General features: G+C 33.4%; 2 protein-coding genes across 3 annotated transcripts in view; both read left to right on the plus strand.

The window, feature by feature from the left end:
• The window catches only part of mapre2 (microtubule-associated protein, RP/EB family, member 2), a 34,144-nt gene extending 24,596 nt beyond the window's left edge, over nt 1–9,548 (plus strand). For both annotated transcript variants that reach the window (XM_056450569.1, XM_056450568.1), the window contains exons 4-7: nt 2,501–2,717; nt 5,211–5,368; nt 5,645–5,803; nt 7,611–9,548. In XM_056450569.1, the coding sequence (XP_056306544.1) occupies nt 2,501–2,717; nt 5,211–5,368; nt 5,645–5,803; nt 7,611–7,685 (609 nt within the window). In that variant the 3' untranslated portion in view covers nt 7,686–9,548. The remainder of the gene's footprint in view (nt 1–2,500; nt 2,718–5,210; nt 5,369–5,644; nt 5,804–7,610) is intronic.
• A 2,142-nt stretch (nt 9,549–11,690) lies between these two features.
• The window catches only part of spidr (scaffold protein involved in DNA repair), a 105,855-nt gene continuing 95,458 nt past the window's right edge, over nt 11,691–22,087 (plus strand). Inside the window, exons 1-5 of the mRNA XM_056450222.1 lie at nt 11,691–11,810; nt 13,709–13,858; nt 15,825–15,879; nt 18,533–18,706; nt 19,240–19,334. Of these exons, the coding sequence (XP_056306197.1) occupies nt 11,802–11,810; nt 13,709–13,858; nt 15,825–15,879; nt 18,533–18,706; nt 19,240–19,334 (483 nt within the window). The 5' untranslated portion in view covers nt 11,691–11,801. The remainder of the gene's footprint in view (nt 11,811–13,708; nt 13,859–15,824; nt 15,880–18,532; nt 18,707–19,239; nt 19,335–22,087) is intronic.

Here is a 22,087-nt window from a genome sequence, read left to right on the forward strand (position 1 = left end):
TTATTTTTTGTATAAAAATATCTGTTGATTATTTTATTTTTATTTATTTTTTGTATAAAAATATCTGTTGATTATTTTATTTTTATTTATTTTTTGTATAAAAATATCTGTTGATTATTTCATTTTTATTTATTTTTTTGTATAAAAATATCTGTTGATTATTTTATTTTTATTTTTTTGTATAAAAATATCTGTTGATTATTTTATTTTTATTTATTTATTTTTTTATTATTTATTTTTTTATTGCACAACAAGAACAATAGCCTACAAAAAATGAGGAATACAATGTTTGCATTTTTTTTCACATCAAAGGAACAAATCAGTAGACAAATGAAATAAAAGTAAAGTTACAGGGGATATAGAAATTACAAAAAATTTGTATAAGAAAAGGATTCCAAAATTGCATTTTTCTATATATATTTTTCTATATATGTTTCTATATAATGCTTAAGATCAATTTTAAACAAATGAATATTGGACTTATCATTGGACCATTTTTGTTTGTGTACATGGTACTTCCCATATATTATCATTAAATTAATAAACAAATTCTGCTCCAAAGTTTTGTTATTATTGTTGTAAATCAAAAAAAATATCTTTACATGAAAACTGAATTTCAAATTTTGTAAGTTTAAATATAAGATATTCAACATAGAACATCATTTGGGTTTATGTGCATTCAAAAAATAGATGTTTAATCGATTCCTCCTCTAATTCACAAAAAGTGCACGCAGATTCCAAGTCTCTAAAAAAAATTTTTACCACTTCTTTCACTGGATAAATTAAATGTATTAGTTTATATGTCACTTCTTTAACTTTATTGGTGAGACAGTATTTACTAGGTAAGTTCCAATCGTTTTCCCACTCAATTTGCTCAAATAAGGAATTCCAAAAAGATTTGCATTTTAGGCAACAATGTGGTTCTGCATAACTTTTTAATGTAACAATTATTAAATTTATTGTCTATGAATTTCATATCATTGATACTTAACTGATTACTATTTAAAAGATTTGATTCAAAGGATAAATTACCGGATAAGAGCTGAATTTATAAGATCTTATACATTGTATCACTGAATGACGCTCAATGCTCAGCCGTCAGAAAGAGTGTGTTGTCACTTGCATGGTGATGTACATCACAGACACGCTGCTAGCGCTCAGCAATTGGTTAAGCACCTTCGCAGAAGGATGCAAAAGAATTAGTTTATGAGAGAGGAAAGACTAATGCAGAGGTGTGGAAGTGGTTTGGGTTTTTAAGTTCAAGTTTGTTTTTTATTTATTTATTTAAAAAGCACGTTAAAGCTGAGATACAACCTGAAAGACGACAATACAACACTTACTATCACAAGCACTTTTAATCGTTTATTTTACAGACTTATAATATGCTGTTGTTCTATTGGAACTTTCATTCCAAAATGGCCGCCGCGCCATCTAGTGGCTGTTTCCCAAATCGCACGTGAGTGTCGCCTGTTGGTGATTCTACGCTCTTTGGTAATAGTTCGATTAGGGTGTTGACGTGTCTGTAATGCACTTCAATAATGCGACTAAAATCGGCATACTCCACACGTCTTCATACGATTTCTCTTCAGTTCGATTATGACCTTAATCTAATTAAATGAATCAAAAATCGCTGTTTACATTGTTAACTCTTAATCGCATTAAAATCGAGTTATTGGTGTTCATGTAAATGTGGTTAATGAGTACTTTTGATTTAGAAACATTTTGTCACCTTAAAATTATAAGGTTCAAAATTGAGTTATTGACATATTCTTATTAAATGACAACTTATTTACATTATGGGATGTTTTTTATAAGTTGTTTACATTTTAAGACTTAAAAAACAAAAAACAAATGTTACACACGTACTGTCTGCTATGGAATGCAAAAACTTTGAAGCTCAATATCTGAAAATCATTCAGAACGCAGATAAAACCTTATAATTCCAAGGTGGCGGTTTGTTGCTAATCCATCATTGGAAGTTTTTGAGCGATGTAGGGAAGACTTGACTTGGAAAGATTTGTTGCAGATAGGTGAACACTATCGCATTCCTGCAGTGCCAATTTTACATGCCACCTCGATAATGGAGAGGTGTCACATCCATAACCAAGCTTTTTCCTCATAAATGCAAAAATGTCAAATGAAATACAAGGAATCTTTTTGTTCTATAGTGAGCAACTCTTATCCTTTAGATTAGCATTGTTTCTTTTGTGTTTTGCAGTTTAATTCACACAATTTCTACAAAATATGTTGTAAACTGTAAACTAGCAGACTTTTTTTTTGTTACATCCATAAAACATGTTTATTTCCCTCCATTAAATCATAAAACTGTTGACAGATTGGCGTTTTTCTGATCCTATATCTCTGTGGTTAGGTGTTTTGGAGAATATAAATGATGTTTCAATAGTATGTTAACATATACTTTCTCTGTGAATTTGTTTTGCGTTTTTACTGCAAATGTCACATCCATGACGCTGGAATCGCTCATATACCCTGCTTTCAGATTATCCCCGTAGAGAAGCTCGTCAAGGGTCGATTTCAAGACAACCTGGACTTCATTCAGTGGTTCAAGAAGTTCTTTGATGCAAATTACGACGGTAAAGAGTACGACCCGGTGGAGGCCAGACAGGGACAGGACGCCATTCCCCCTCCAGACCCTGGCGAGCAGATCTTCAACCTGCCAAAGAAATCCCACCACGCCGCCAGCTCTCCCACTGCAGGTCTGTTCACCAGCTTGAACACATCATCTATTAATCAGAGTTAATCAAGGGTGTAAAATACTGTCATTAAAGGGACGGTTAACCTAAAGATGGAAATTCTGTCATCATGTACGCATCCTCCATTTGTTTCAAACCTGTTTGAGTTTGTTTCTTCTGTTGAACACAAAGGAAGATGCTTTAAAGAATGTTGGAAAGAACAGCCATTGACTTTCAAAGTATTGTTGTTCCTACTATAGATGTCAGTGGCAATTTTTTAAAACATGCATTAGAATATTTTGTGTTGTCTAACAGAAGCAAAAAAAAAAGTATGAATGGTGAGATTTGTTTGTTTATTTATTTATTTATTTATTTATTTAAATGACTAAATGTAAATTTATGTATTTATTTATTTTAATTAATTATTTGTAATTTTTATTTAATTTTAATCATTCATTCATTTATTTTTGGGTGAACTAAACTTTGAAGCATTATTTTTAGGGAATTATACTAAGCCCAATTACAAGTCAAACTGGCTAATTTTATTATTACATATCTATCTGAAAAAGAAACTATTTTTTAACTCCTTACATTTTTATTGAAACTAAAAAAAGTATTGCTTACATTGTATTTTTTTTTCTTTTCTATGATTTCTTCCATCTGATGAACATTAAAATTGGTAAATGTGCCTGCTTAGCATGCCAAAAACCAGTAACCTGTTTTTAAACTGCATTGTTTCAGCTTGTTATACAGCTATTGAAAAAAATAATAAATAAAGAGACCGCTTAATATTTTTAGATGTGTTAGAGTAAAACATCAAATATGATTTTTGTTTTATACAGTTGAAGTCAGAATTATTAGCCCCCCTTTCATTTATTATTTTTTTATTTTTTTATTTTTATTAATTTTTTTCTAAATATTTCCCAAATGATGTTTAACAGAGCAAGGAAATTGTCACAGTATGTCTGATAATATTTTTTCTTCTGGAGAAAGTCTTATTTGTTTTATTTTGGCTAGAATAAAAGCAGTTTTTAATAACAAAATTATTAGCCCCTTTTAAGCTCTATATTTTTTTGATAGTCTACAGAACAAACCATCGTTATAAAATAACTTGCCTAATTACCCTAACCTGCCTAGTTAACCTAATTAACCTAGTTAAGCCTTTAAATGTCACTATAAGCTGTATAGAAGTGTCTTGAAAAATATCTAGTCAAATATTATTTACTGTCATCATGGCAAAGATATAAGAAATCAGTTATTAGAGATGAGTTATTAAAACTATTATGTTTAGAAATGTGTTGAGAAAAATCTGCTCCGTTAAACAAATTTGGGGAATAAAATAAACAGGGGGCTAATAATTCAGGGGGGCTAATAATTCTGACTTCAACTGTATATATCTTAGTTTTCGGATACACAATACCAATGTTTAAACTTGATGAGTTAATGAATCAATATCTGCTGGAATAACCCTGATTCTAATTAAAACACGTATTATTCTGACCAATTTGTAATGGTATAATGAAGTATACAATGCAGCAAGATTGTTCTTTTGCTTTCTTACTGCTTGAAGTCTGTCTGAAATCAATATTTATGAATCTTATGAGGTTTATTTTGCTAACCTGCATTGTTATTCTTAAGGTGAACAATTAATCCATGCAACAAAAAAAAAAGTTTGTTTCGGTAATCTTCAATCAAATCATCCATTTGCTTGGAATGTTTGGACATCCTTCTCTGATAGCATCAGTTTGACGCTTCAGCCACAATATTTTTAACCACTCCCCATTTACCAATAATTAGTTATGAAGGAACAATGTGAAAAAAAGAAAGCCCCGCCTCCTACTCTCACAGTACTCCGTAATATTAGTAGTTTTAGTCGTCGGCGTTGTCGTCGTAGTAGTAATAGTAGTCATCTTTGTCGTAGTAGTAGTCATCATTGTCGTCTTCGTCATAGTAGTAGTAGTCGTCTTCGGAATTGTAGTGTAGTAGTCGTCGTCGTAGTAGTAGTTGTCTTCGTAATTGTAGTAGTAGTAGTTGTTGTTGTAGTAGTCGTCAGTATCATCGAAGAAGTAGTCGTCATAGTAGTACTCGTCGTAGTCGTCGTCATAGAAGTCGTAGTGGTCATCGTTGTAGTAGTAATCGTCGTAGTGGTAGTTGTCTTCCAAGTAGTAGAATTGTTGTCATAGTAGTAATAATCGTCATAGTGGTAGTCGTCGTAGTAGCAATAGTAGTAGTAGTCGTTGTCGTAGTAGTTGTCGTAATAATAGTAGTCGTCATTGTCTTCGCAGTCATTGTAGTAGTAGTCATCGTATTAATAATCCTTGTAGTAGTGGTTTTCGTAGAATAATAATAATAGTGTTGTATAGTAAATATTGAGTACAGTTTTCACTCATTGTCTATAATTCACATGTGCATCATTTATGAGAATCAGGTCACTTTTTACACCGCTGGAATTAATCAGCTCTCATTGTGTCATCTACTAAACTCTGAGCATCATGGCATTGGTTAACTTGTGTGCAGGAGCTACTAGATCAACCAGTTCCACCCCTAAATCCTCCACTTCCACCTCCACCTCCACCTCCCGGCCCTCCTCTGCCAAAAAGCTCCCGGTGATGTCGGCGACTCCTGCGAAGGGCGAGAAGGAGCTGGAAGCCCAAGTAACACAACTAAACGAACAGGTGGACTCCACTAACATTATTAACGCTATTAAAAGCTTTGAATAGACAGGCTGAGAACAGAAGCGCTGAATGAGACGGATAATTTTAGAAGACATTTGTCTGATTGGATGTTTTTCAGCCTTTATGCTTATATATAAACCTACTTGGCATTGCATTGTGCGCCTCTAGTCAGCATCTTGTGAGCTGTTTTTCTTTTTCCTAGACATATAATTGTCATAAGAGTGCTTCCTCTGATACTGTGCGTGTGTGTGTGTGTGTCTCTCTCGGCTGCCGCAGATGAACACATTAAAGCTGGCACTTGAAGGAGTGGAGAAGGAGAGGGATTTCTACTTCGGGAAGCTACGGGAAGTGGAGCTGTTGTGTCAGGAGCAGGGCCAGGACAACGGACCCTTCGTCGAGAGACTCATGGAGGTGCTGTACTCCGCAGACGACCAGGTCAGAGCCGCACAACAGCAGCGTTTTTAATTTTCAGCACACATTTTATTATAGATGGTGCTTTTATTTTGTATTATTATTTTTAAATTATTATTATTATTATTATTATTATTTATAATTATTTTTCATTACATTTTATGCTCTTGTTTCTTTTTTTAAACCATCACTGTAATTATTATTATTATTATTATTATTATTATTATTGTTATTGTTAGCATTATATTTCAGCACAGTTTAATATTTTAATAGTGCATTAGTAAATGTGGAACTATGATTAATACATGCAGTGCAAGATTGTTCATGCTTAGTTCATGTTAGTAAATGCATTAACTAATGGACTGTTATTTTAAAGTGTTTTTTTAAATGTTTTTTTATTTGTATTATTTTATATTTACATTTGTTATTCATAACATTTTATATTCCTAAGACAGTGCACCCATTTATTTATTCATTTAATTATATTTTAAATGTGCCTGCTTGTTCTATTTAATAAGCATCACACTATTTATTTATTTATTTATTTATTTATTTATTTATTTATTTATTTATTTATTAAATGTGCCTGCTTGTTCTATTTAATAAGCATCACACTATTTATTTATTTATTTATTTATTTATTTATTTATTTATTTATTTATTTATTTATTTATTTATTTATTTATTTATTTATTAAATGTGCCTGCTTGTTCTATTTAATAAGCAACACACTATTTATTTATTTATTTATTTATTTATTTATTTATTCAATGTGCCTGCTTGTTCTATTTAATAAGCAACACACAATTTATTTATTTATTTATTTATTTATTTATTTATTTATTTATTTATTTATTTATTTATTTATTTATTTATTTATTTATTTATTAAATGTGCCTGCTTGTTCTAGTTAATTGTTCTAGTTTATTATTGTTGTTGTTGTTATTATTATTATTATTAATACTATAGTTGTTTTTATTATTGTTAGCATTTTCATTTTTTTAATTAGCATTTATCATTATTATTATTATAGTTGTTGTTGTTAGCATTATCAATTTTATAATTAGCATTTATTATCATCATCATTATTATTATTATTATTATTATTATTATTATTATAGTTGTTGTTGTTAGCATTATCAATTTTATAATTAGCATTTATCATCATCATCATCATTATTATTATAAGTTTATTTGGTAACACTTTCAAATGTATTTAATAATTGATTTTATAAATTTTTTAATTTTATAATTTTAGAATTATATGCCGATCCTTCCCTTCTCTCTGCTCTCAATGCTTTCCTGTCTGTCCTTCACTGTCCTATAACATTAAAGGTGAAAACCCCTAAAAAGTAATTAAATGTGACTAAAAAATAAATGTGCCTGCTTGTTCTATTTAATAAGCATCACACCATTTATTTATTTATTTTTATTTTATTGTTTTATATTTTAAATGTGCCTGCTAGTTCTATTCAATAAGCATCACACCATTTATTTATTTATTTATTTATTTATTTACATTTTAAATATGCCTCTTGTTCTATTTAATAAGCATCACACCATTAGCTAATTAATTTTTTTTTCGTTTTCTACTTATATCTTGCTTATAATATTTTCTCATATAATCCTTGATGGTATTTCTTTAAATATGATGCTGTTTTAAAATGCATAGTTGCATTGTCAGCCTGAAGTCTGCATTCACCTTCTGATGATATTGAGATTTATAAATATAATTTTAATGATCATAATTCAGTGTAGTAGATATTTGCAAACTTCTAAACAAGTCATTTTTTTTGTTTGTGTGTGTGTGTTTTTCGGTGTTGTTGATCAGGAGGCAGGTGGAGAGGAGCACGAGGCTCCGGCTCAGGAGGAGGACGTTCCAGACGACACACAGGACGAATACTGAACACACACACACACACACACACACTGCTTCAGCTTCATTCTCTCAGACTCACAACGGTTCATTTCTCAGTTGCTCTCATCATGAAGGAGTGAGAGATCAGTCGGCCAAACGCTCAAACCCGTCTTTTGTGTTGGTCGTTTCATTTTGCAGCCCGGTTTGATCGCATCATGACTATTCTCAACATCAGCTTAAATGGTGAATGTTGTTTGTGTGAATCCTGTGACAACAGCAATGCATTGGGTTTTTATTACACCTGCAGTTTGCTGATGTTTCCTCCTGCTGGTTTTCATCTCAACAACACATTATATATAGGAACACACCACTTTTTTATGAAAATAGGCTCCTTTTACTAATTAATGGAGTTAAAGAGTTAAGTTTTACCATATTTAATCCATTTTATTGATCTTTAAGTCTGGCAGGAGCACTTTTAGCTTAGCTTAGCATAGATCATGGAATCAGATTAGACCGTTAGCATCTCACTCAAATGACCGAAGAGTTTTGATATTTTTCTTAATTAAAGCTTGACTCTGTAAAGACATTGTGTCTACTGCAATGTTTGTTGATTATTACGCCAGAATAAGAGTATGCTACTTGCGTTGCGACCGTTGGCGTGCAAATCCCACATCAACCACCCGCACAGAAATCAGCAGCGCAGCTAGGTTGTAATGTATGTGGCAAGATTAAAGTAAAAATGCTTCAAGATTTGAATGTTTGGTCAATTTAGTGAGGTGATAAACTTTTTTTGAGATCTGGCAACCTGACAAAAACATGGACAAAAAGTAACTATAAATATTATGAGAGTTTCCCGGGAGAAATAAAAATAAATGGGAGGGCGGCGTGAGATGGGTGTGAAAGAACTCCCAGAAAAAACGAGAGTGTTGGTAGGTATGGTCAAATCGGTCCAAGTTTATATAGGAAAAAAAGTATTTAAGTTCTTTAGTCTTTTTTGAGATGCTAATGGTCTAATCCGATTCAATGATTTATGCTAAGCTAAGCTAAAAGTGCTCCCACCGTACTCCGAGATCAGCTGAATGGATTCACAAATGGTAAAAATGAACTGTTTACCTCTTTGAGCCTATTTCCAAAACAAACGTAGTGTTCCTTTAAGGAGAATTGACTTTCTTCCTATTGCTTAAGCTGGTTATGTTCTGAACCTTCAAGTTTTAAATATAATGCAATAAGAGTAGCGCAAAGAGCTATTAAGCTACCATTTGTGAACCGATTGATTACCATGGTAAATTTTGCATTAGATTGTAATGCATATTGGGAGTTAAACCCACGCAGTTTATTTTAGACTAAATTAGGTCATTTTTAAAAGCCGATCTCAGTGTTGGATAGTAAGCATTTCATTTGGACTGTGCAGTCTGTAACCTGCATCTGTTTTACTTTACATGTACAGTAGGAAAGAACCACAGCCATCATCTTAAGGAAATGATGCACATTGAAGTTTTTATTTCGCTGTTTGTCCTGAAGCACAGGACAGAAAACCGCATTCTCGTGATCTCCTGATATCCGTCAATATTCTCCACAGGTCAACGCTTACGTCATTTTATTATTGTGTACAATGGAAAGGAATGTAAACATATGTACTGTTAATAATTATAAATAGACAATGTTTTCTTTTTATTTCCCTTACAGTATCTCCCCTTATGCATTCCCCGAATGTGTTGCATGTTTGCATTTTATTTGTGAATAACTTGACCTGCTTTTTACATATTTAATAAAAAAAGAAGGAAAAAAAAAAAACAATAAAACAAATTATGTTAAATGTTTTTTTTTTGTATGTTTAACTTGCTGTTTAAAAGTCTGGAGATATGGATAGACTTGCCCTAATAAAACCCTTTCACTTACAAAAGGAAGAAATTATTTGTTTTCATTGTTAAGTTGATGTTAATTTAGGATAAAATGATTAATTTTGTTAGCTATGCAGTTACTTTTTTGTCTTGTTTTATATATTTGATAATTTTAAAATAGTTTTTACTGATTATATATTGTACTGAATCTTATAGTGTACTTAAAGTAAACTCATTTCTAAAATCGTTTGTAAGATTCTGAATGATCTATAAAATGATAAAATCCCTAACTGGTAGATTGTGTTGTAAGCATTAGGTAAATATGTATCTATATATTATATTATTTGGGTGTATATATTATATGCGTTTCATAAATGTTTGTCGATTTTAAATGTTTACATATAATTAGAAAAAAAAGAAGAGAAACAGTAAATATATTTAAATCAAGATGTATAATTCAGAAATTACTATATGTATTTTATTTAAGCTTTTATTTATAATGTAGGAGACTTTATTTGAAATCAAACGTCTAGAATGTGGTCAAAGTGAACAATCCAAAATCCCGAATCTCATATATTGTTATATATTATATTATTATATCTATATTTCCCAGTTTTATAAATGTTTATGGATTTTAAATGTTTATATAAAATAGGAAAAATTTGAAACATTAATAAATGTTTTATTTCCTAAATATATACATATTTAAAGCAAACTGTAAAAAAATAACCTTTTTTTTTTTCATTTAAGCATTTATTTACAATGTAGGAGGCTTTTTCTTTGAAATCAGAAGAATGGGGTCAAAGTAATCAATCAAAAATCCTGAGACTTACATTTTATTATATACTATAATATATTACTTCCCTGTTTCATAAATGTTTCTAGATTTTAAAAGTTTTATATAATCCAAAATCCTGAGATGTATATATTATTATAATATATATTATATTGTTATACATATTTCGCTGTTTCATAAATGTTTATAGATTTTAAATAAAATGAGAAAAAAAGTTAAACATAAATATTTTTATTTCCTAAAAAAAAGTATATATATATAAATCAAAACGTAAAATAAAATCAAAACAATTTTTTATTTAACCAATTAATTACAATGTATAGGACTTTTTCTTTGAAAGTAAATGTTTAGAATGGGGTCAAAGTAAACAATCTAAAATCCGGAGACTTTTTGGAGATGTTTGTTGCTAATACATAAAAGATTCCTTGCACATTTTATCAAAATACATGACAGATATGAAGAAAAATAGCACATTTCATGGAAAAATGTATCATTGTTTCAAATATTATTAGTTTTTTTATTATTAATTTCTTTTCAGAACATACAAAAAAAATAATAATAATAATAACCAACAGTAAAACATCTTAATCAACCAGGAAGTCAAAATAGCAGCATAACAAAAACAAAAGAAATAAATAAAGAATAAATAAATAGTCAAATACAGTGCAATACAAAACAAGGGGGTTAATCATCAAAAAGTACCTGTAGCAGACTATATAGTTTAAGAGCTTTTTATGTCGCAAAAGCTTTAAAGAGTTGAAGAAGACCATTAAATCAATGGAAAAACAAAAAAAAGTGAAGGGTTGTTAGAAGATCTGCATTTATGGATGAAATAATTTGCCAAAGTCACAATATTGTCAACCACAAATCCCACATCAGAGTTCTGACAAAAAGATAAATATTTTACAGTTTTAAAATCAAAATCAGGCATCAAATACTTCAATCTTAACCAAACAGAAATGTCATCCCAAAACGTTTTTGCAGAAATTTGCATAAATAAAACATGTTCCTCTATGTCTGCTTCACAAACGGTACAAACATTACAATCCATGTTAAATCTAAGTCTGAAGGACTCATTACAAGGATAAATATTGTTAATAATTTACCATTTATAAACTGAACTTCTTTAGCCTTTGGTAAAAGTGGAAAAGAGAGAAAATTCACCTTGTCTTCAGGAAAATCAAAACAAGGGGTCTCTTCTTAACTTTGAAAGGGAAAAGCTATGTATTTACTAACGTTCTTAAAGTCTTGTCATTACAGCTCTGCCCTGTAAAATTAATACCAGAGATAATTAGAGAACCCAATCTTGGTTATTAGTAGTATTTTGGATTTATTTTGGTAGGTATTAGTGCTCAGTCTGACCGCCAAGTGTCAGTAACGTGCAGCGTCACAAATCAAAAGAGCGGGAGAGACGAACCGAAGAAGAGCCTCTGTGCGGTTTTTAGTTTAACTACATTACAACAATGTAAACAGATATAATTTAATAAGAAAACAAGCCCCGTTGGAGACAAACGTTTGCTTGACATCATGGGGAAGGTAAGCGACCGGCAAACACTCTGTAAAGAGACTTCCTCAAACTTTGTATGTGTTTCAGATGTTTAAGTGAACCACTTGAATGTTTTTATTCAGCGTCAGTTCATTTCTGAGTGTGTTTATTCACAAAAATCATTATAATGGAGGCGCTGTGGAAAATTATACAAATATAAATTAACTAGCAACATTCTGAATGTTTCATATCTGATTTCATTTAGAAAAATAGTGTTTGTACTACTGTATGATGAATTATTTAGTTACTAAGTGATTGTTATATTAGTATATTTGGATTAATTTTACTATATCGGACATTTCTCAGTCTGAGAGAGCTTAGTCGACTTCAGATTTATGGGAAAATAAAAACTAAAATCAATAAATAGTAATCATCCACGTTATTAAATGGAAAAAGTCATGAAAATATGTAACGTTAAGCAAGAGTTCTTATATTCTTGAAAAACTTTCGATATCTGTATTTCTGTAAAACGACGGAATTTTTTTTTCTCCTTTATTTTTATGAGTTCAGATGTCATTGTTTATACTGAGATATTTTTTATAAACCCACTTCAACAAACCCTGAATACACTGTCTAATATATTAACAGTAATGATAATAAAAATACTAAAGACAACAAAGAAAAATACCAGAACAAAATGGCTAAATTGAATAAAATGAGATTTCACTAGATATTTTTCAAGACACCTCTATACAGCTTAAAGTGACATGTAAAGGCTTAACTAGGTTAATTAGGTTAACTAGGCAGGTTAGGGTAATTAGTTATTGTATAATGAGGTTTTTGTTCTGTAGACTATCAAAAAAAATACAGCTTAAAGGGGCTAATAATTTTGACCTTAAAATGGTGTTTAAAAAATTAAAAACTGCTTTTATTCTAGCTGAAATAAAACATATTATCAGACATACTGTGAAAATTTCCTTGCTCTGTTAAACATCATTTGGGAAATATTTAAAAAAGAAAAAAAATTCAAAGGGGGGCTAATAATTCTGACTTCATATATATATATATATATATATATATATATATATATATATATATATATATATATATATACATGCACGCGCGCACACACACACACACACACACAAATACATACATAAATAGATAACAATAATGGGTGATACAATCAGGGATAGTGCTGTGCTATCGTACAATGGTAAGCTTGCATAGACTATGTATGAGGGCCACAACTAAATTTTTTACATACACACATAGGACATTTATAGAATAAAATAATATTAGCATTTTACTCACAAACATACAGTACAAACACGTTTTATGTGAGCTCTGGGCACATTTCATAGGTGTAATTGTCTTTTTATATATTCCAAACTGTATTTTTTTCCCACCCTACACCAGGGGTCACCAGACTTTTTCTTGGAGTGGTGGTGTGCTGCAGATTTCAGCTCCAAGTTCCAACCCTAATCAAACACACCTGAACAAGCTAATCACGGTCTCACTAGGTATACTTGAAACAAATAGGTAGGTGTATTTAGGCAAGTTGGAGCTAAACCCTGCAGGGACACCGGACCTCCAGGACTGAGATTGGTGACCCCTGCCCTTACACTTAACCATACCCCCTACAGAAAAATCGACAATTTTTTACTTTCTAAAAACCTCATTCTGTATGCTTATATAATATAAACCTTATTAAAAAAGGGCACATGGGCTGTGTCCTCATAATTCACTTTCTCCTGTACTACCTGTGTCATTCCCATACACATTCACTTTCTCCTGTACTACTTGTCACACATTTGTCTACTTTTTGTCATACACACCCATACACATTTGTGTTCTTATATGCCACAAACTCAAGTGCTCTCTTAATGTTTTCTACATCTGTGCTTGTGTATATATTTCATGTTTGTGTGTGTGTGTGTGGTTTCAGCGTAAGAAAACCCTGGACATGAGGTGTGTGTTATTCCCAGATGATGTGAAGAACAATTTCAGAAAAGGAGGAAAAGCCAGAACGTCCACTCCTGCCTCAAAGTCATGGGAGACATGTGGAGACAGTTTTCTGGACAGCGCCGTCATCCATGTGTGTTACGTTAATACTTAATAACTAATACTGGTAGCACTTTGCAGTAACAGTACATGAATAATGATGTACTAATATGTAAATGTTACTTCGTTATGAACTAATGATGAGTCAAGGCTTGTGCTAATCATGAACTTTAACTACAACATGAATCACTTAATGGCTTTCTTAATTACTTGTTAGTTCATGTTTGTTAATTAGTGTATTAATTAACACTTTAGTTTTAGCTAAATCTAACTAACACAAACTAATGATCTGTTAATGTATCTTTATGAAATGTAATCTTTATCTTTACTTGGAGGGGCACATAAATTATCATTAACTCTTTCTCATGAACTCCTGTGTTTAAACATAACAGTTATGCACATTATCGCTAAGTCACGAAGTATCCTACCCATCTCAAATGCAGAAAAGCTAGTCCATGATTTTATGACTTCTAGGCTGGACTACTGTAATGCACTGTTTTCTGGCTGCCCAGCATCCTCTATTAACAAACTTCAGCTAGTACAAAACAGCTAGTTCTTACCAGGTCTAGAAAATATGATCACATCACCCCAATTTTATCCTCCTTACACTGGCTGCCTGTTAGGTTTCGTATTGAATTTAAAATATTGCTTCTTACATATAAAGCTTTAAATAATCTAGCTCCTGTTTATCCAACCAATCTTCTGTCTTGCTACAATCCAACTCGCTCTAAGTTCTTAAAACTCAGGGCTTCTGGTAGAATATCAAAGTCGAGTAAAGGAGGTCGAGCCTTCTCATTTATAGCTCCTAAACTCTGGAATAGCCTTCTTGATAACGTCCGAGGCTCAGACATACTTTCCCAATTCAAAACTAGATTAAAGACCCATCTGTTTAGTAAAGCATACACTCGGTGCACCACTTAGCGGGTTTCCACACAGGTTTCTGCATCTATTTATATACACTATGAACAGCAGCTACGCTAATTATTTTCTTTATTCTCCATTTCCACCTGGGGATACTCTTCCAGAGGCCCTCAGACTATGCAGAGTCACTGATTCAATCCAAGACCAACGAAGAGATGATCCCAAGGTTTCCATATCCTGGACCACGCCGTATCCTGAGCAGCTGCTGTGGTGGTCATAGAGGAGTGGAGAACATGAGACTGATTACTGTGAAGCTCCAGAGACAGACGAGTCTTCGCTGAGGCCAGCTTCCAGCCTCCGCCACTGAGACTGCAGCTCTGCACAAGACGTTTGGCCAGCGGAGAAATTAAAATGATCGTGCCCAACTGAGCCTGGTTTCTCTCAAGGTTTTTTTTCTTCACTTTCGCCAATTAGTGAAGTTTTTTTTCCCTCTCCGGTGTCGCCACTAGCTTGCTTGGTATGGGATCTGTAGAACTGCGCATCGTTGGATTTGCTCTTCAGTGTTTGGACTCTCAGTGGTGATTATTAAACCACACTGAACTGAGCTAAACTGAACATAAACGCTACAAACTGAACTACACTGTTCCTATTTACTATGACCTTTTATGTGAAGCTGCTTTGACACAATCTACATTGTAAAAGCGCTATACAAATAAAGGTGAATGCACATCCATCAAATGTGTGTTTACATTGAAGACCAATAGAAACGTGTTCTGTCTACATCAAAATGAACAGGTCAAACACAGGAGTTAATAATAATGTGCCCCTCCAAGTAAAGTCATGACATAAAGATACATTAACAGAGTTCATGTTGGTTACATTTAATGTAAACTAAATTAACAAACATGAACTAACAAGTAATTAAGGTAGCCATTATTCACACATGAACTTCTGTGACTCATGTTAGAGATAAAGCTAGTTCATGATTAGCACATACCTTAACTCATTATTAAGCCTTAGATCATAATAATGTTTAGTTTACATATTAGTACATCATTTTCTATGTACTGTTACTGTAATGCTACTGCTCTGCTACACTAATGGACTGAATGTAATTTTTTGTTTGTTTTTTTCTTCAGAAACTGCAAACATCAGAGAGGAAGAGCAGAAGTGCATGCAAAGTTTCTCTGACTGGTAAAAAAAATTATGTATTTAATATAAAAAATATATATCATTTTATGTACACATTCTAAGGATTGTATTTGTTTTTTTTTATGGAAATGTTCTTTGTGCTCATATCCTGATTACGATATATATCATGATATAGTTCTATTTTTGTAAATTTAATTAATTAATAGTCTCTCTCTCTCTCTTTCTTTCTCTCTCTCTCTCTCTCTCTCTCTCTCTCTCTCTCTCTCACTATATAATATATATATATATCCGATTTCCTCTGCTCGTGCACAAAGCTTCTCGCGCGCCCTCAAATACGTGTTGCCAGATTGGGTGGTTTTGAAAATATTTTAGTGGGTAAAAAGTAACACAGGCAGGTAGTGAAAATTTGGGCGGTTTTGCAACGGCGTGTCCGCCAGCCCCGGTCCGCCCTCATAAACCCGTTTTGATCTCCCAAAGAGATGCCATGCTTAGAGATGCAAGACTATGCTTAGAACAGTGTATAAACGTTTGTGATATCCCTCCCCGACACGACTACCCCCCCCCCCCCCCCAAGGAATATTTATAAATGTCTCCAATAGACCTACAGAGCGTTATACAGACCTACAGAGAAACTGCTATATGTTGTGTTTGCTGGCCTCACGCACCTGTCAGTCAGCCAGCCAGTCAGTCAGCACGTAACCTTAAAGTGTTAAACAAATGATGCACAGCACTACTACGGTCGGTTACAGAAAAGTTCGCGCTGTTATAGTTCACTTACCCTTTAATACGTTTTGGTGAGATTATCACCTGCTATAAAAAAAATTAAATGTTTTGAATGAGAAGCTGTAATGTAGCCGTGGCGGGATGAATTTTGGCGTGGCGCCCCGCCATGGAAGAACGAATGTAGCGGAAACCATGTATACACACACACACACACACACACACACACACACACACACACACATATATATATATATATATATATATATATATATATATATATATATATATATATATATATATATATATATATATATATATATATATATATAGAACACATGTGAACGAATATTTCTTTTTTTACATTTTAAAGTACTCAAAAATTGACTCATTTACTCATTCATTTTAATTTTCTTATTTGATTCCATGGTTTCCGCTACATTCATTCTTCCATGGCGGGGCGCCATGCCAAAATTGATCCTGCCACGGCTACATCACAGCTTTTTATTCAAAACATTCAGTCATGTTTTTTAAATGGTGAGTGATAATCGCACCAAAACGTATTAAAGGGTAAGTGAATTTATGACAGTAATTAATACAGATCTTTTCTGTAACCGTAGTAGTGATGTGCGTCATTTGTCGTGCTGACTGACTGGCTGACTGACAGGTGCATGATGCGTGAGGCCAGCAAACACAACGTATAGCCATTTCACTTTACTTCAGGACGCATTAATGCCGCTCTGTAGGTCTATTGGAGACATTCATAAATATTCCTACCAAATCTAATAAATGTTGGAGACATACTTGTGACATAAACGCACTAAATCGCACTTCAGCAGCGTTTATTTGAGAGCCCACAAGAAGATCTGCGCTTGAGCAGCGTATATTTGAGGGGGCGTGCAAGAAGTTTTGTGCACGAGCAGAGGAAATCAGCACACAAGCAAAGAGATTCGCATGCTTGTATGTATGCTACTACATAAATGTGATCTCTTCTTGTAATACTGCGCTCACGACATTTGTCATTGAAATAACGCCACAAGTAGTTGGTAGATCTGTGTAGAAAAGGCCTGCCGCCACAGCTGGAAAAAAATCCTAGAGAAAATCTGGATTCAAAATGTCTCTCGATTGACTGGTCAATTCCACTCACCTATGGTCATGAGCTTTGGGTCATGACCGAAAGGACAAGATCTCGGATACAAGCTGCCGAAATGAGTTTCCTTTGAAGGGTGGCAGGGCGCACTCTTATGGATAGGGTGAGGAGCTCAAGAGAAGTCAGTTGATGTGGCTCGGGCATCCGTTTCGGATTCCTCCTGGACGCCTACCTAGGGAGTTGTTCCAGGCATGTCCCACCAGGAGGAGGCCTCGGGGAAGACCCAGTACACGCTGGAAGGACTATGTCTCTCGGCTGGCTTAGGAACGCCTCGGAATCTCCCAGGAGAAGCTAGAGCAAGTGTCTGGGGAGAGGGAAGTCTGGGGTTCTCTCCTAAGACTGCTACCCCTGCGACCCGTCCCTGGAAAAGTGGCAGAAAATGAATGAATTCAATGATTCAAAATGTAGAAAATATAAAATAAATGTTAATAAAATGTAAAACTCTTTTGAAAAACGAATGATTAAGGTTACAACATAAAAAAAGAAAAATATTGCTAAATAAAATGCTAAATGTACACATTGTACTTTCAAGATTGCAACTTTCTCAATGCTGATGTTCAGTTTCTGTCTGCATCCCCGTAAAGGTGTTTAATATTACACTAAAATATATTATTAATAAGTATTATATACTGCAAACTGTGTATTTTTTCTGATGCCATGAAATAAAATGTTTTTATATTCATAAGATGTATTAAAATAAATGTTTTCTATTTGGATGTAATTTAAAATGTCGTTAGTTTTGATGGTGCAAAGCTTAAATGTTAGAGATTTTATTAGTCTTGATTGATTTCATACTCTATTACTCAGTAAAGGTGTTGATTTCAGGTAGCAGAGGCGCTGGCACAGATGAAGCGGTGAACATTGCCTGGAGCTCCAGTGAAGAGGAAGATTCAGATGGTGATAATCCTCCTCCTCCTGCTCCTCGTCAGCCACTTAGAGCACACAAACAGCATCCAGTTGACCAGCACAGGAGTCTGCGGATGTTTAGTACTGGTGTAGGTGAGCACTATGACTTTTAGATATGAGCGTAAATGAATTGGTGATGTCAAGCGAATAATGAGATCCAAAATAAAAGCTGGTATTAACATAAAATATATATGTTTACTGTGTTATTAGTTATATACAGTATACACACACACACAAAATGTATATTAGTACACACACACACACATACAGTACATACATATATATATATATATATATATATATATATATATATATATATATATATATATATATATATATATATATATATATATATATGTATATATATATATGTATATATATATATATATATATATATATATATATATGTATGTATATGTATGTACTGTATGTGTGTGTGTGTGTGTGTGTATGTATGTATGTGTATATATATATATATATGTGTATGTATGTGTGTATATATATATATATATATATATATATATATATATATATATATATATATATATATATATATATACAATATATACAATTATGAAAAATAATAATACAGATAATACTTGATATTACCTTCTGCTTGCCCTCAGACACAGATGAACTGCCCACTATTGATTCAGACAGTGAATTCGAGGAGGAGAATTCAGCTTCCAAAGAGCATAGCGACTTCCTAAATCCTGCTGTGGTAAGTGTGTTTTAAAGTTTAATATTGGCCGAAGCATCTCATAAGTGTTAAAGTCATTTCATGGCAATTTTAGAGAAAGAAAACATATAATATATTAAGAAAAGGCTTTGTGAGTGGTTGTTCAGTAGGTGGCGCTGTGAGTCCTCAAACAGCAGCTTTTTAGGTGTTCATCAGGGTTCTCAATGTTCCTGCTCCTTTTAGGACTCACCTTTGGCCTGAATGTTTTATTTGTAACCTTTCCTGACTTTTAGTTTATTAATATTTGACATTATGTTGAGCACAAGTGTCACTCATATCATCTGAATATAAAATCAAACGAGTCTCAGAGGGACATACCAATCTAACGTGATATTAAGTGAAGACTTTAGTTTTGAGTTCATTCATTCATTTTCTTTCGGCTTAGTCCCTTTATTAATCTGTGGTCCCCACAGCGGAATGAACCGCCAACTTATCCAGCAGATGTTTTATGCAGCGGATGCCCTTCCAGCTGCAATCTGTCACTGGGAAACATCCACACACACTCACCTCACACACATACACTATGGTCAATTTTAGCTTACCCAATTCACCTGTACCACATGTCTTTGGACTTGTGGGGGAAACCGCAGCACCCAGAGGAAACCCACGCGAACACGGAGAACATGCAAACTCCACACAGAAACGCGAGACTCGAACCAGTGACCTTCTTGCTGTGAGGCGATTGTGCTACCCACAGCGCCACCGCGTCACCAGTTTTGAGTTCAGTAGTTGTATAAAAGGTAATTAATGATGGTCAAAGTCAAATCTACTGTTCTGCAAATCCACATGTATGCATCTCATAATGGTATATTGTAGATACTGCATATTATCTAAAAACTGAAATAAAGTCAAATCTTTCCTGAGATGTTGTAGAGATGCTCAGGGAATTAAACGAAGGAGGTTTAAATATTATATAACCCTTTAAATATTCATAACCCTGATTTTTGTAGTTTACTGTAATACTATAATTGCTAAAACAAATAAAAACATGTATTGACGGTCAGAAAGCATTGATTGTGTGATAAAACCTGTTAGAATATTGTTAGAATTTAAAATATGAATGAAAATATAGTCCATCTATGAGAATGTATTTTCATATATCAAAACATCTGTGAGTGTGTTTTTATATACATTTATGATATGATATAGTTCAGTAATATCACACAAGGAAGAGTGCCATATACCTGTATGTCATACAAAAACATTTGAGTCACAGTATAGTCTGTTTTTTCTGTTTTGGCAACAATTATAATTTCAAACAAAGCCTGGGCAGAACATTCATGCATCTCACAGCCAACATTGCAGTGCTCGTCTTTGAATGAATAAATGAAAGTGAATCAGTGCAGTGGTTCGTTAATGAAAGTAAAATTAAGCAGCAATTTAAGCAAATCATTCATTCATTTATTTTCCTTCGGCTTGGTCCCTTTTTTCCTCGGGTCGCCACAGCGGAATGAACCGCCAACTTATCCAGCATATGTTTTAAACAGCGGATGCCCTTCCAGCCGCAACCCAGTACTGGGAAACACCCATACACACTCATTCATTTAATTCATCCAATTCGCCTAAACTGCATGTCTTTGGACTGTGAACACGGGGTGAACAAGCAAACTCCACACAGAAATGCCAACTGACCAAGCCGGGACTCGAACAAGCAAGCCTCTAATTGTGAGGTGACAGTGCTAACCACTAAGCCACTGTGTCGATTTGAGCAAATTATTCGAGTGAATGTTTCAATGCATCACTTGTACAGACACAGACTTGTTGCCAGTTACTGTGAGTTTTAGTGTCATATTTTTTTCGTGGCAGTTCTAAACTAAAGCCCTGTCTAGGCGAACATGGGTAATTTTAAAACGTGTATTTTGTCTATGCTGTTTGGCTGTTTTCCACATGAAAATGCAGTGTCAGGTCACTGAAACGGAAACTTTTGTCAACTCCGGTCAGGGTGAAAATTTTATGAAACTCCACATACAGTATGATCATGTAGACACTACACTACCTGACAAAAGTGTTGTCGCCTATCCAAGTTTTAGGAACAACAAATAATAACTTGACTTCTAGTTGATCATTGGGTATCAGAAGTGGCTTATATGAAAGGCAAAGGCCTCTAGATTACGCTTATTTTACCAAAATAAAATATGATCATGCCTTGATTTTTAATTGTTTAATTAGGACAGTAAAGTCTAACTTTGCTTAGACGAAAGCCTTCTCACTTAACAGAAATAATGTCCAGTATAGAATATAAAGTCATGCTGCAGTGGAAAAGGAATGAATATTGTGTCTGACTCCATCATGAGCTTGGAGGACTGCATCCATACATCTCTGCAATGACTCAAATCACTTATTAATAAAGTCATCTGGAATGGCAAAGAAAGCGTTCTTGCAGGACTCCCAGAGTTCATCAAGAGTCTTTGGATTCATCTTCAATGCCTCCTCCTTCATCTCACCCCAGACACACTCAATAACGTTCATGACTGGTGACTGGGCTGGCCAATCCTGGAGCACCTTGATCTTCTTTGTTTTCAGGAACTTTAATGTGGAGGCTGAAGTATGAGAAGGAGCGCTATCCTGCTGAAGAATTTGCCCTCTCCTGTGGTTTGTAATGTAATGGGCAGCACAAATGTTTTAAAACCTCGGTCTGTTGTTGTTGCCATCCACTCTGCAGATCTCTTCGCAGGCCCCCCATACTGAATGTAACCCCAAACCATGATTTTTCCTTCAGCAAACTTGACTGATTT

Source organism: Danio aesculapii, chromosome 24, assembly GCF_903798145.1.
Source record: "Danio aesculapii chromosome 24, fDanAes4.1, whole genome shotgun sequence".
In the NCBI taxonomy this organism is placed as follows: Eukaryota; Metazoa; Chordata; class Actinopteri; order Cypriniformes; family Danionidae; genus Danio; species Danio aesculapii.